The sequence below is a fragment of the Rattus norvegicus genome, chromosome 2, assembly GCF_036323735.1.
Source record: "Rattus norvegicus strain BN/NHsdMcwi chromosome 2, GRCr8, whole genome shotgun sequence".
In the NCBI taxonomy this organism is placed as follows: Eukaryota; Metazoa; Chordata; class Mammalia; order Rodentia; family Muridae; genus Rattus; species Rattus norvegicus.
In genome coordinates, this window is record NC_086020.1 from 114,622,903 (window position 1) to 114,636,324 (window position 13,422).

Sequence of the window (13,422 nt, forward strand, 5' to 3'; positions counted from 1 at the left end):
AAAACTATTTTGAGATTTCATTTTACCAGAGTCAGAAAACAAATGACACAAATGCTGGTGTGGATGTTTGGGTGCGTGGGTGGACGAGTGGGTGCATGGTGCGTGGGTGAGTGGATGCATGGGTGCATGAGTACTTGGTGCGTGGGTGGGTGCGTGGGTGTGAGGGTGCATGGCTGCGTGGGTGCGTGGAAAAGGGACATACCATTTGCTGTTGGTGGGAGTGCAGATGGGTGCAGCCGCTGTGGAAATCGTTGTGGAGGGTCCTCGGGAAGCTAGAAATGGAACTACCATGTGACCCAGCTAGACCACTCCCATATCCTACCAAATACATAGTCCTCCTCCATGTTCACAGCTGCACTATTCGTGATAGCCAGAAACAGCCAACATGTCCGTCTGTCAACTCTGCATGGATAATGAAAACACGTCATGTGTTGTAGTGACCATTTTCAGTGTATGGCTCAGTGGCGCGGAATGTACCCATCCCGCTGTACCACAGATGGCCAGAGCTTTCTTCTAGTCCCACTTTGCAACCTGAGCCTCCACATCCATTTCGTTTCTTCACCACGATTGCTACTTGGTTCCTGGCAAGCCAATCCTCCTGTTTGCATGAATTTGACTCTCAGAAACTTGGCGTAAGTCGTCTCATAAAGCACCCGCTCTACTGTAACTGGCTCACCTCTCGGCAGAATGTTCTCAAGGCTCTCACCCTGTGATTACAGGCAGCAAGATTTCCTTTCTTCTTAATGGACTATGTTTTGCGGGAGGATGGGGGTGGGGGGGATGCACCTCTCTTTAATAAAGCCCTTAGAAGTGTTCTTCAAAAAAAAAAATCTAAAATATGTTCAGTCAAAATGTAGTGACAGCAAAAAATCAATTATTCTTCACCTATCCAAAAGGAATAAAATAAAAACAGCTTATATAAGAGAAATAGATGAAATATTAATTCTTCTTCAGATTTCATGGAAAATAACCTCAACCTACCAATAACATCTTAAACATTAAAAGTTAGCGCTGAGTCAGTGCTGTCAACCTGAAAGGGAGAACACAGCCTAATTTAGTTTTTGCAGACATATTTTTGAAGAAAAATGAATAAAACGTTTTCTCTGTGTGAGTGTAGTAACCTTCTACTCCAAAAACTGTGCTAAGAAGATGCTTGCTGTGAGAAGATGCTTGCCCTTAACTCTTCACGTGTCTCCTTCCACTGTCCCTTGCCGTCTTCCCAGCTGTTGACCTGCTTAGCTTCTTTTTCTCTGGCTCTCTGCTCCCAGGCCCGCTTCCACCCAGCAGGCAGCCTGGCGAGGCTCGTTAACTGGGTGGGGCTGATCCAAGCCGGTGCCCAGGACATCGTGGACAAGGCTTGTTAATGGGTGGGGTTCCACTTGATCAAAGGCCTACGCTTTGGTACACCACCTGACAATTTCTCCTGAAGACCTGGGGAGTGGAGTCAGTGTGTTTAGGAAGAGGGGAAAAAAAAAACCCAAAAAAACCCCTGAAATCCTTTTCTGAGTCAGCTCTCTAGAAAACGACCCTGCATAGAACTTCTAAAGGTGAAATTGGAAAGACAAACTGGAGGTAAGCCTTGGATTGGGACTGGAAAACCCCCAAAGGAAGATTGTGGTCAGGGAGGTGGTGGGACTGAAGGTGCCAGTTATGAATAGATTTAGGAGTCAGTCTCTGCAAAAGCCCTTCCTGCCTCTTTCTTACCCAACCCACGAGACTCTGGTGAGCTCCGGGGTTGTAGGGCTGTGGTTGGGGGCAATTGTCTGGTTCCGTTGCTGTTTTGGGGTGTGTCAGGGCTAAGGGCTGCTCTACCCTAAATCATGAAAAGCAAGCTGAGCGAGGTGTGGTGATGCTTACCTTTAATGCCAGCACTCGGGAGACAGGCAGGTGGAGCTTTCTGCGTTTGAGGCCAGCCAGGGCTGCACAGTGAGTCTGTCGAGAAAAAGAAATAGAAAGAGGGAGGGAGGGGAGGACGGACAGATGGATGAACGGAGGGAGGGAGACCAGGAGGGTGGCCTTCCTTCCTTCAGATAGGCGCTGTAAGAGCAGTTGAGAGAACTGGTGTTTCTCAACTTCTGGGGGATCAAGCCTCTTTTGGGGGATCAAGTGGTCTTTCCTCAGGGGTCACCTTAGACCCCTGGAAAACATTGATTTTTACATTACCATCCACAACAGTAGCAAAGGTCAGTTATGAAGGAGCAGTAAAAATAAATGTATGGTTGTGGGTGACCACAACATGAGGAACTGTATTAAGGGGCATTAGGAAGGCTGAGAACCATTGGTTTAGAGAGTTCCCTGTGTAAAGTGTTTCTTGGGCCATTCTACAACATAGTATCACAGAGAAGCTACTTTACAAGGGAAGAAAGACAGTGTGCTTTCTAAGGACAACTAACAGGCATTGGTGGGTTGAGGTGCACACCTTTAATCCCAGACCTGGGAGGAAGAGGCATAAAGAAAGGTATCTACAACCACACAGATATTCTTCCATGCTTTCTCTCCTTTGATACAGACACCTAAACACATTTTTGAAGAAACAGAAACAAATACAATTGTATTTAGTATATTTTGGAATGCCTTTTTTTTTCCTTTTCAGGTTCATGTCTCAACTTCATAACCACCAATACGGTTCTATCTCCTTTCCCCAGCTTCATTGATCTGTGTAGTTAACTCCCAGCCACTGGTGCTCACTGTGCAGTACCTTAATTCTCATGGGGGTTCCTTTGTCTCCTCTCCTTGGTATCCTGGTCCCATGCAATCACCGAGGTGAAGGTTTCAATGTCACTGAAGAGAAGAGCTGTGACTTGCTCATAGTTGAACCTCTTCTGACTGGAACAGTAATTGCCTAATGGTCTTTTTCTCTTATGTTTAAGAAATGAATCAACTTACTACCGACATGTTTTTAAAGAGAGGGTGGTGTGGGACAAGAACAGAGAAAACGTGGAAATGACAAAGGGGACAGAGAGAAGAGGCCAGGTCATCTCTGGGGACAGCTTTGTAAACAGCCAACCCTATTTAGAGGCATGGGGAAATCCTTCTGCATTGACAGCTTTTTACAGGGGAACTGTAATCAGAGAGGACATTGAAAATGTATTGACACACTAGACTTCCTAGCCAAAGTGTTTAATGATCTATGTGCCGTGCAGTAAAGTGGGGCGGACTGGCACACTCAAGGCTGCCTTGGGTTTGTATCTGATAGCCATCTAGTGGTTCCAGGATGCTGGGTCACCATTCCCATTTTTACATTAATTATTAACAACAATGAAAACAGAAAGGTGAGAGTAGGAAAATAGGTCTTACAGGCTTGGCGGTGTGTTCCTTCTCAGACATCCTTGAAGACAGAAAGCACCAGGAAGTTGTCCTGTTTAGAAAGGCCACATTCAACTTGACCATGAGTGAAATGACTGAGGCAAACTCATCAGCTGGAGAAGCTAAACCCCACATTGTTTGAGGAACCGGGACAGACATGCTAAGAATAACGGGAGCTAAGGATGGGCGAGAGATGTAACTAGGAAACTGGTCAGAGAGGCATCTCACACAGTTGTGACGCTCCACAAATCTGTCCTTTGTTTGCAGGGGTCTCCATCCACCATTTGAAATGTGCTCCCATAAAGCCTTGTGTTTCCCTTCCCATTCCCTCTCTCATTGCTTTTCAGTCAATAAAAATATAAATTCCTAGAACAGGGATTGTAATAGCATAAATGTTGCTGTACCCCTCTCCAAAGTCATATTATACTCAGCTTCCCAAACGTCGTCAGACCTCAGTGTATGTGGGGCAGCTCCCAGGATTTGTCACCAGCCCAGCTGGGCCTATATGCAAGCAACCATGTCTGAGGGACCTGCTGTTGTCATTGATCATGGGGCCACCTACTCCGTGTGTGTGTGTGTGTGTGTGTGTGTGTGTGTGTGTGTGTGTGTGTGTGTGTGCGTGTGTGTGTGTGTGTGTGTGTCTTTCTGCCTAGCGGGATGGGAATAATTGCCAATAACCAAGGGTAAGTGAATCAAACCAGGTGCGATTGCTTTTACTGACACAGACTGAGGATGCTGTGAAAAATAAGGATTCGATGAACCCCAACAAACCAGTTCTTAATGCCAAATGTCTGATCCAGGGCAGGTCTGATGACCCTGAGGTTCGATGATGACGTTGTTCAGTCTGATATGAAGCAGTGTCTCTTCATGGTGGTGAATGATGTAGCAGGCCCCAAGGTCCAAGTAGAATACAAAGGAGTGACAAAATGTTTCTACACAGAGGAGGCGCCCTCCCTGGTTCTGACAAAGACCACGAAGATGAAGGAAGTGGCAGAAATCTGTCTTGGGAAGCCTGTTACAAATGCTATGGTCACTGTGCCAGCTTACTTCCATGACTCTCAGTGAGAGATGACAAAATATGCTGGAACTATTGTTGGCCTCAATGCACTTGCTTATGGCTTAGGAAGGCTGGGGCTGAAAGGAATGTGCTGATGTTTTATTTGGAGGTGGTGCTTTTGATGTAGCGGCCCTCACTATTAAGGATGGAACTTTTGAAGTGAAATCTACTGACAGAGATACATACAGAGTGAAGAAAACTTGGACAACCAAAAGATCAGCCATTTTTATTGCTGAGTTTAAACAGAAGCACAAGAAGCACATTAGTGAGATCAGAGAGTGGCCCACCTCTGCACATGGCTCATGCATGGGCTAAGCATACCCTCTCCTCTAACACCCAGGCCAGGATTAATGTGGATTTTCTCTGTGAGGAAACTGACTTCTATACCTCCATTACCCATGCTGGATTTGAGGAGTAGAATGCTGGCCTGCTGCATGGCACCAAGGACCCAGAAGAAAGGCCTCAAAGATGCCAAACTAGACAAGTCAGGCATCCATGATACTACTGCCCTTGTGGGTGTTCCGCACTGCTTCAGTGGGACAGAACCAAATACAAGTATTAACTTGATGAAGTAGTTGCTTACATTGCAGCTGTCCAGGAGGCCATTGTATTTGGCCATGAGTCTGAGAATGTTCAGGATTTGCTGCTCTTGGAGGTCACGCCCCTTCCCCTTGGTAATGACACTAGTCCCTATCCAGAGCATTCCCACCATTCTTACCAAGCAGGCACAGACCTTCAACACATACTCTGACAATCAACCAGGCATGCTCATGGCAGCGGGAGAGGCATGACCCAAGACAACTACCTGCTTGGAAAATTCGAAGTCACTGACACACCTTGTGCACCCCATGGTGTCCTCAGAACGAGGACATTGGTGACGTTAGTGCCAATGGCTTCCTCCATGTTTCTGCTGTAGATAAAGGTACACAAAAGGAGGACAAGGTCATTATCACCAATGACGGGGGCTGTTTGGACAGCGAGAATATTGATCCCATGGTCCAGGAAGCTGAGGAGGACAAAGCTGAACACAGGAAGCAGAGAGATAAGATATCCTCCTGGAATTCACTGGAGTCTTGAGCATTCAACATGAAAGCAACAACTGAGGATGAGAAACCTCAAGGCAAGATCATTGATGACGTCAGACAGAAGATTCTAACAAATGTGATGAAATCATCAGGCGGCTGGATAAGAACCAGCCTACAGATAAGGAAGGAGCCAGACACCAGCAGAAAGAACTACAGAAAGTCTGCAAGCCCAGCATGCACCAGAGTGCTGATGGCTTGCCAGGAGGAGTGCTTGGGGCATTCCCCAGTGGGGAGCTGCTTCTTCTGGTCCTGCTTCTTCTGGACTCACCCTCAAAGAAGTTGGTTAAGTCACATCCAAATAGAGATGTAGCATGGATCCGCAGGCAAACATTTGAAGACCCAGAATTAACAGGTTCTGTGGCAGCTTTAAGTTAGGCTGCTGCAGTAGCTTACATGACATTCTCGACACTTGACCTTTGAGTGTGAGCTCATGGAAAGGAGAGAGAGTCTTAGAGCTCAGGAGCTTGTTCTCTTGCTTCCCAAACTCACCCTGAGAACTTCTGGCTTTATTCAGAGCACAGGCCACGAGCAAAGGGTCCCCAATGGCCTCCACTGAACACAGGCCCCTCTCTTTTACACACTAGTGTGACATAAGAGACTAAATAGAGTAAACGAAGTAGAAATGCACATTGCCGAGATGCCAAAGGCCATTCATAAAGATGCACTCATTTTGATGTTTTGATAAACATTTCTCACACTGAGTTGTTTGGCAATTAAGGAACTGTGAAGACAATATAAATTATTATTCTTCACCAAATGCATATTTACCAAGTGTCTCTCAGGTCCCCTGTCCCCTTATTTTGTTCCAGGGAAACACATCAGACACGGACTGTGTCTGTTCTGCAGGTGAGTAAGCCAAGGCACCAGGGAAGTGAGGTGAGCTGTATCTGTCCGACTGACTTGGGATTTGAACCAGATCTTCTAACAGTGCTGCCTCAGGGTACCCACGTGTTCGCTGGACTGAGAAGAAATTGATAACCTGTTAGTTCAGAGGCATTGCTGGTGACTTTTCTAAACTATTTGGATAAGTGAGTGTGTCAGCTGGAGGTAAAGGGCAAACTGGTGTTCGTGGTTTAGAGATTGGGCTGGTTATGCACAAAGTGATCCTTCCAGATGTTTGACAGTAAAGGGAGAGATTGGTGGAACAGTATCTCAAGGGGAAAAACAGACAGACAGATAGGCAGACAGACAAGAAAGAAAAACAGATAGAAAGGCAAGAAAGATAGAAAAAAGACAGACAACTTTGATAAGGCCAGAATTTATAAGTGTGATTATAAGTTGGACCCAAAATGAAACAAGACAAACTCATACACATAAGATAATACAAATAAATAAGTCTTTTAAAAAACTAGAGAAATCAAGGAAATGTGATGTGGAGAAATACTTTAAGGCACAGGAGTTGCACACACAAATACATAACATACAGAGGACATTGGGGGAAACTGTTCTGGGTTCAATGCTGACTATGCTTCTTGCTGCTAATGTTAGTCCTCTAGGTCTCCAAGGCTCTGAAACAACTTAATTGTGATTTCTGGGATTAGGTTTGGAGAAGGTGGTCTGTATTTGCTGGCACAGGGGATACAGAGGTCCCTCCTTGTTCCCTGCCCCACTCAACACTGAAATTGTCTGATAGATTACATGCAATCATGAGGCATACTAAAAACAATTTCTTGTTTATCTAGAATCTGAGTTGGCTGGGTATGTGTTTTTCCTACATCTCTCTGCCCTACCAGCCCTCCCCAAAATACCTTGGCTCTAATGAGCCATGATAAAACTTAACATTCCATAGGGAAAATGTGAACTGATGTGTGGTGCTGCCCCCTACTGGTAGGCTACAGCAACACCATCCGCCTTAAAAGAAGTGCCTCACTGATGGTGGTCTGTTGCTGCTGTTTGTTTGTTTTTGTTTTTGTTTTTGTTGTTGTTATTGTTTTTTTTAACAGAACCACTGAGCATGGACACATAGCTAAGTGGAGTTTGGTTACCTTGACTCCTTTAATACAAACCTACGATCACATTAGTTCTCACTAGCACCTAACTGTGTGGCTTTACAACTTTTATAGGCTTTTTGTTGTTGTTGTTTTTGTTTTTGTTTTTGTTTTTCGGAGATGAGGACCGAACCCAGGGCCTTGCGCTTCCTAAGCAATCGCTCTACCACTGAGCTAAATCCCCAACCCCCAACTTTTGTGTTTTAAGACAAGGTCTTGCTATGCAGTCCTGACTGCCACAGAACTCACTAGAGACCAAGGTTGTCTCAAACTCTTGGTAATCCTCCAGGCTCATCCTTCCAAGTGATGGGATTACAGATATATGTCACCATACCTGGCTGCTCGTAAACTTTTTGTTAGGGCGAGTGAAAATATCTGTAAATTTATGACTTAAAATTTGCATTGGATTTCAATATGCTATACCTATTTCTTTAAAATTGTACATTTTCACTTAACAAAACCATGTTATGGCTGCCATCAGTACATGCATGTTCTTTTGTTATGACAAAAGTATGTTGTGTGCCTTAAGTGCTAGTATATGTAAATACATGAAGAATTGATATGTAATTGGTGCTTAGAAAATCACTGACTTTTGCTATTATGTGTGTGCATGTGCATATATGTATATATGTGTGTGTATGTGTGTATATGCAAGTATATATGTATGCATGTGCATGTCTGTGTGAGCATGTATGTATGTGCATGTGTGTGTTTGTGTGTGCATATGTGTGCATGTGTGTATGTCTATGTCCTAGATATTTTAGCATGCTGTTGCTACAGAGGAACTTAAAGGGGTGATGCAGAAATCATCCCAAATAGTGAGGAGGACCCAGAGGCTTTCGGAAGGCAACCCCTTCCGAAGTACAGCAAATGCTACAGCTCTCTTTCTCTCAAGGACTGCTCTCTCTCTCTGCACCTCTTCTGTGTGTCCGTGTCTTGGAATTGACCCTCATGTCTTTCCTCACTCCCAACGGCCATCTGGAACTCCTTGATAGCGAGATCCGCTCCTGACATTCTTCATCCAGTTGGTTTTAGGAGTTACCTACATTGTACTGGCCAGAGGGATGAACGCTCTTCAAACAGCACATCTTTGAAATGCTAGACTAAGCTGCTCAGTGCACAACTCAGTACTGAAGCTGAGGAGCCCAGGGCTGGCCGGGAGAGGAAACCCACTGACTGCCTCAGACTGTAGGGTGCGGAGTCTGGACATGTGGTTCAGGACCAGGGGCCACTGGTTATCCCAGGCTCCCATCTCCCACCTTGCGAGTTTCCTAAGGGAACTTGGGGCTGTTACCTGTCTCTTTCCCCACTGTATTGTGGGTATTTATATTTTTAACTGTTTTTAGAGCAAATTCTTTGATTTTATGTATCTATACCTCTTGACTTAGAAATGGACCTGAAATCCAATATGCAAGAAAGCGACTGGTTCCAGATGAGGCGGAGCAGAAGGGCTGCTGACACATGTCTAGACCTGAACAGCTACGGATTAACAGCAGTGGATACGAAGGAAGCTGGTCTGTATGACGTTAACGTTGTATAGAGAGTGTAAGGCCTTTATAGGGAAGGGTACAGTCAAAACCTACACAGTGACCTACGCTAAGGTCTCTCTTGAGGTCCTGGACACTCTCAGAAAGTGGCAGTGCTACTATTTACTTTCAAAGCAAATGAACGTTATTAATTAAGGTGTCTTAGTCAAGAGAGCCTAGCTTTCTCCAAGCCCTGGTTCCCACCCTAGCCCTGTACAAACCTGCATTGCCACACTCAGGAGGCGAGAACTACTGGATCACAAGTTCAAAGTCATCCTTGGCTAAGTAGGAAGTTTCAAACCAGCCAGGGTAGGACCCATGAGCTCACAACTGTGAAACAAAACAAAACAAAACGAAGCAGCACCTTAGGTTCTAATAAGAACCCAGTTTGACCATTGGTTTTGAAAGTACTGTCAGTTGCTGGATTGATTCTTGTTTTACAGCAAAAGGTACTGTTCCTTTAAAAAAATAAAAGCTTTTCATGGTTGCTTCCCACTAAAAAGAAGTTAATTGGTTTTCCTGAAGCTTTGCAGATTTGACTTGAGCTTAGGGCCTCAATTCACTTGTTTTCTTCTTGAGCAATTTTAGCTACTGAGCGTCTGCGTCTTGCTCTTTGAGATAAAATCTGTTCCGTGTTTACAGAGTACATTTTTTTAAGGTGCAGAAATAGAAAATATCCCAAGAAAATAGGAAATTCAAATGGGATAATTTCACTTGCAAGCAAGAGACCCCTGCTTTGGTAAACGTCAATGTGCCTGCCCACCGTGTTTTCATATAATCCCAAGCTCCATCCTGTGCACATAGGCACTGAGCTCTATTTATTACAAATCACAAATACAGGTCTCACACACACAGGTCTGCATCTTCTGCCCCCTTTAGCTTCGCTTCTGCCTCTCCTCTCAGACTTGGAAGAATTGGACGTTTCCTGGAACGACTTTGTCAGCGGAACCCTCCACTCGTTCACTCAGCAAACACATCCTGTCAGCAAGTTAAAAGTCCTGAGGCTGAGTAGCTGCAGACTAACCACAGAGGATGTTCAAACACTAGGTATGGTGACTTCTCCCCTCAAACATGACTGCTTCCTGTATGCCAGCTTGAAAAATAAGTAAAGACAGGGGCTGGGGAGATGTCTCAGCTCATAAGAAGCTTGTCTTATAAACGCGAGGACCCGATTTTGAACTTCAGAATGTATATAAGCCAAATACGGCAGCATAGGTTGAGATCCCAGGGCCGTGAAGGCAGAGACAGGCAGACCCCTGGGGCCTGCTAGCCAGCCAGTCCACTCAGCAAGCTCTGGGTCAGGGAACAAACAGAGGAGACAGAGGCCCTTGAGGTACCACACCAGAGGTTGTTTTATAGCTTCCTGTGTATGTGCACAACTGTGCAAACCACACATACTTGCATATCCACACACAGATTAAAAACTTAGAAATGAAAACAGAACACGTGTTTTCCCTTGAAGCACCACTCCAAACTGATCCCCCAGGGGCAAACCTTCAGTGCTGTCTCTTCGAGTGTGGATGACCAAGTGCATTCTGGGAATGGTGTTCCCCTGAGGCATCGAGTGACTGCCGAAAAGCTCTGTGCCTTGGACTCCAGCTTGTGCCGAGCTCTATGGATAAGGATGAGGACAGGGACAGAGCTGACCAGGCTCCTGCCTGTCCGGCTCTATAGTGTGGCTGTTGTAAAGCCAGCTCACGTTGGGTCTTATGACCTCATCCATAAATCAGAAGAACTGGAGCAGATAGCAGTTAATCTGTTTTTAAACTCCAGAATAATACCTCCTTCATTTTTCTAACCCACCTTTAAAAATTCATGAAAATGAGGGGCTTTTTTAAAACTGAAAATTGCCTTAACTGCAACCAAAACCTCAATTAAGTTAAATTACACACTGGAAAAAAAAGATAAGATTTGTGAAAACTCATACTGTTTTCCCAAATGCTTAGTGAACTATTGCCAGGGGCAGGGCAGGAACTGGGTCCCTTTCTTCTCCATGCTCCTCATCAACTAACACAGCCTCTGCCCCAGCTTCCATTCGCCCCAAATGCTGGGTGTTCTGATTGTGGATGATGTTGCTGCCTTTCTGGGCCAGCACCCACTGAATCACGGGGAATTTTGTGCTAGGAGGCGCTCTTGAGTTGATTCCTGACCTTGAAGAACTGAGTTTGTCCTGGAACAGCCAAGTGGGAGGAAAGTTGCCTCAGGTTCTCCACACATTCCAACAAGGGAGCAAGATCCGAACACTTGAACTTGTGGACTGTGCCCTCACACCACAGGATGGAGAGTTTGTGGGTAGGTGGAATTCGGAAGAATTTGTCCCAGAAAAACATAGGAAAGATGCCTGTAGAGAGTTTTCTGTAAGCGCATGTTTTCCCTCCCAGTCCCAAGCTCCCTGCAACAATGACTTTGAGACTCAAACATATCTATAAATACCTAGGCCATGTGGCTAGGCATGTCCCCCAACTGGCTTATAATTTAATAACCCCCTATTCTATTTGTGGCTGATTACCTGTCCTCAGATCATCTTCATATCTGGGACCCTAATCCTCCGACCTTGGCTTTATCCCAGAATCCTTTCTGCCTACCGGATGTCCCACCTTCTATTCTATGCTTTCCTACAGGCCATAGGTTTTTTTTTAATGGACAAGTGATGCAACCATACAGTACACAAGAGACTCTCTCTCTACAGATGCCTGTGATTGGCAGCTAGGAACTGCCTGCAGATGCTCTCTGTCCCCAAGGCACAGAGCACTGCAGTACACTTCCTGCTTGCCCCTGACTTCTGCATGGATGCTCTTCCTGTTTGGATTTATTCCCTTCCAGGTCACTTGCTACCTAAGCTTCAGAGCCTTGAAGTATTTGACCTTTCCAACAACAGAAATATTGGCAGCAGTCTAGACATCATAGCACAAGGATTAAAAAGTACTCCAGGCCTGAAGATATTGAAGTTGCATTCCTGTGGATTATCCCCGAAGAGTGTCAGAATATTGGGTGAGTTAACAGTGGTTAAGTTTAACATCATGCATGTAAGATATAGCATGTATCATATATCATGGTTGGGGAGATGGCTCACTGGGTGTCTCCCAGTGGACATCACTCACACACACCCGCTTACACACCCACACACGATAGCAATAAGTGAAATGTTTTCAAATATATCATATAACATAAATGTATAGCTTATATGTTACTTTAAACCTATTAGAACATATAAATGTGAATGTTTTATTTATTAACTTGCTTCGGATCTGGGAATTGAACCCAGGGCTTTAGTGCATGCTATGCCAATTCATGTATATATATATATATATATATATATATATATATATATATATATATATATATAAACTTTCACAGTAACCGTACACTTTCATTATTACAAAAAAGAAACAAGAACACAAAAGAAGAGAACCCTCTTAAGTCAGGCTAGATGGTGTAGACCCCAAATCCTAAAGGCTGAGCAAGGAAGGTCGCGAAGTTAAAGCCAACACAGGCAACTTAATGAAATAAATAAGTAAATAATAAATAATAAATATCAATTTAAGAAGTAAGAAGAGAAAGAGGATGGGGTAGCTCACTGGGAGGACTCTCCCTTGCTTAGCCTGTGTGAGGCTCTGGGATCAATCCCACACAGCAGTCAAGCTTCTAAATGGACCAGCTCTACAATAGCTGGGAGATCTAGGGTATGGGCCGGACGCTGGGCAGGTTTACTATCGATGCCGAAGAAGTCAGCATTATTTTGTGCTCCGTGCTAGGAAGGTGGTGATCGATAAAACCAATAATGGCGGCTCTGGAGACATCTGTGGTAAGGACTGTCTCCGTGTAGAGTAGCTTCTTATAGGGAATTACAGCTTCCCCTGTGACTTCTTACTGGCAGCCTGAGTAAATCTAAGGTCAGTGATCAATGGCAGTTGGCGGCATAGCCAAGTGTCAGCATAGACAAGAGTTAGTGGCAGCCACGTGGTATCTGAGAGAGAGCTTGGGAGGTCACCGTTGGGTCTGTTGAGGCCGAGTAGGTAGACCCTGCCTCTATCCCTTTGCCAGGACAGCACGTTCAGTTGTCTCCTCTCCTGCCCTGCTCCCCTCCCTTCCCGCACTCTTCCCCACCGACTCACAATGTGGATTTCAGGACCTGGGTTGGGACCTGCTTTGTAGATGGTGCCTTTGCATTCTTGGATGCGCTGAGGATACTGGACCTCTCCTGCAACAAGGAACTGGGTAGAGGCTTTGAGGAGGTGCCTGCTCGACTGGCTTTACTGAAGCATCTGGAAGTCCTAGACCTTCACCAGTGCTCGCTGACAGCCGAAGACGTGACGTCACTGAGTAAGTGACCCTGTGGGGCAGGCTCCGTGGCTACGCCTGGGAAGTAGACGGTGGATGTTCACTGGGCAAGTCATCCGAGTTTTGTGTGTGCACCGAGCACCCAGTAAATGTTAAGGAGTCCGGGATTTAGTACTTGA

At 45.2% G+C, this 13,422-nt stretch overlaps 1 protein-coding gene and 1 pseudogene across 2 annotated transcripts in view; both read left to right on the forward strand.

The window, feature by feature from the left end:
* The first annotated feature begins 471 nt into the window (after positions 1-471).
* On the forward strand, positions 472-7,224 carry Hspa8-ps28 (heat shock protein family A (Hsp70) member 8, pseudogene 28; annotated as a pseudogene).
* The window catches only part of Lrrc31 (leucine rich repeat containing 31), a 30,733-nt gene continuing 18,585 nt past the window's right edge, over positions 1,275-13,422 (forward strand). Inside the window, exons 1-6 of one of the 2 annotated variants that reach the window (XM_063282702.1) lie at positions 1,275-1,572; positions 8,825-8,950; positions 9,866-10,009; positions 11,087-11,254; positions 11,786-11,953; positions 13,118-13,285. In XM_063282702.1, the coding sequence (XP_063138772.1) occupies positions 8,827-8,950; positions 9,866-10,009; positions 11,087-11,254; positions 11,786-11,953; positions 13,118-13,285 (772 nt within the window). In that variant the 5' untranslated portion in view covers positions 1,275-1,572; positions 8,825-8,826. Of the gene's footprint in view, positions 1,573-8,824; positions 8,951-9,695; positions 10,010-11,086; positions 11,255-11,785; positions 11,954-13,117; positions 13,286-13,422 lie in introns of those variants that run through there. The other variant, XM_006232238.5, reaches the window with a different exon arrangement.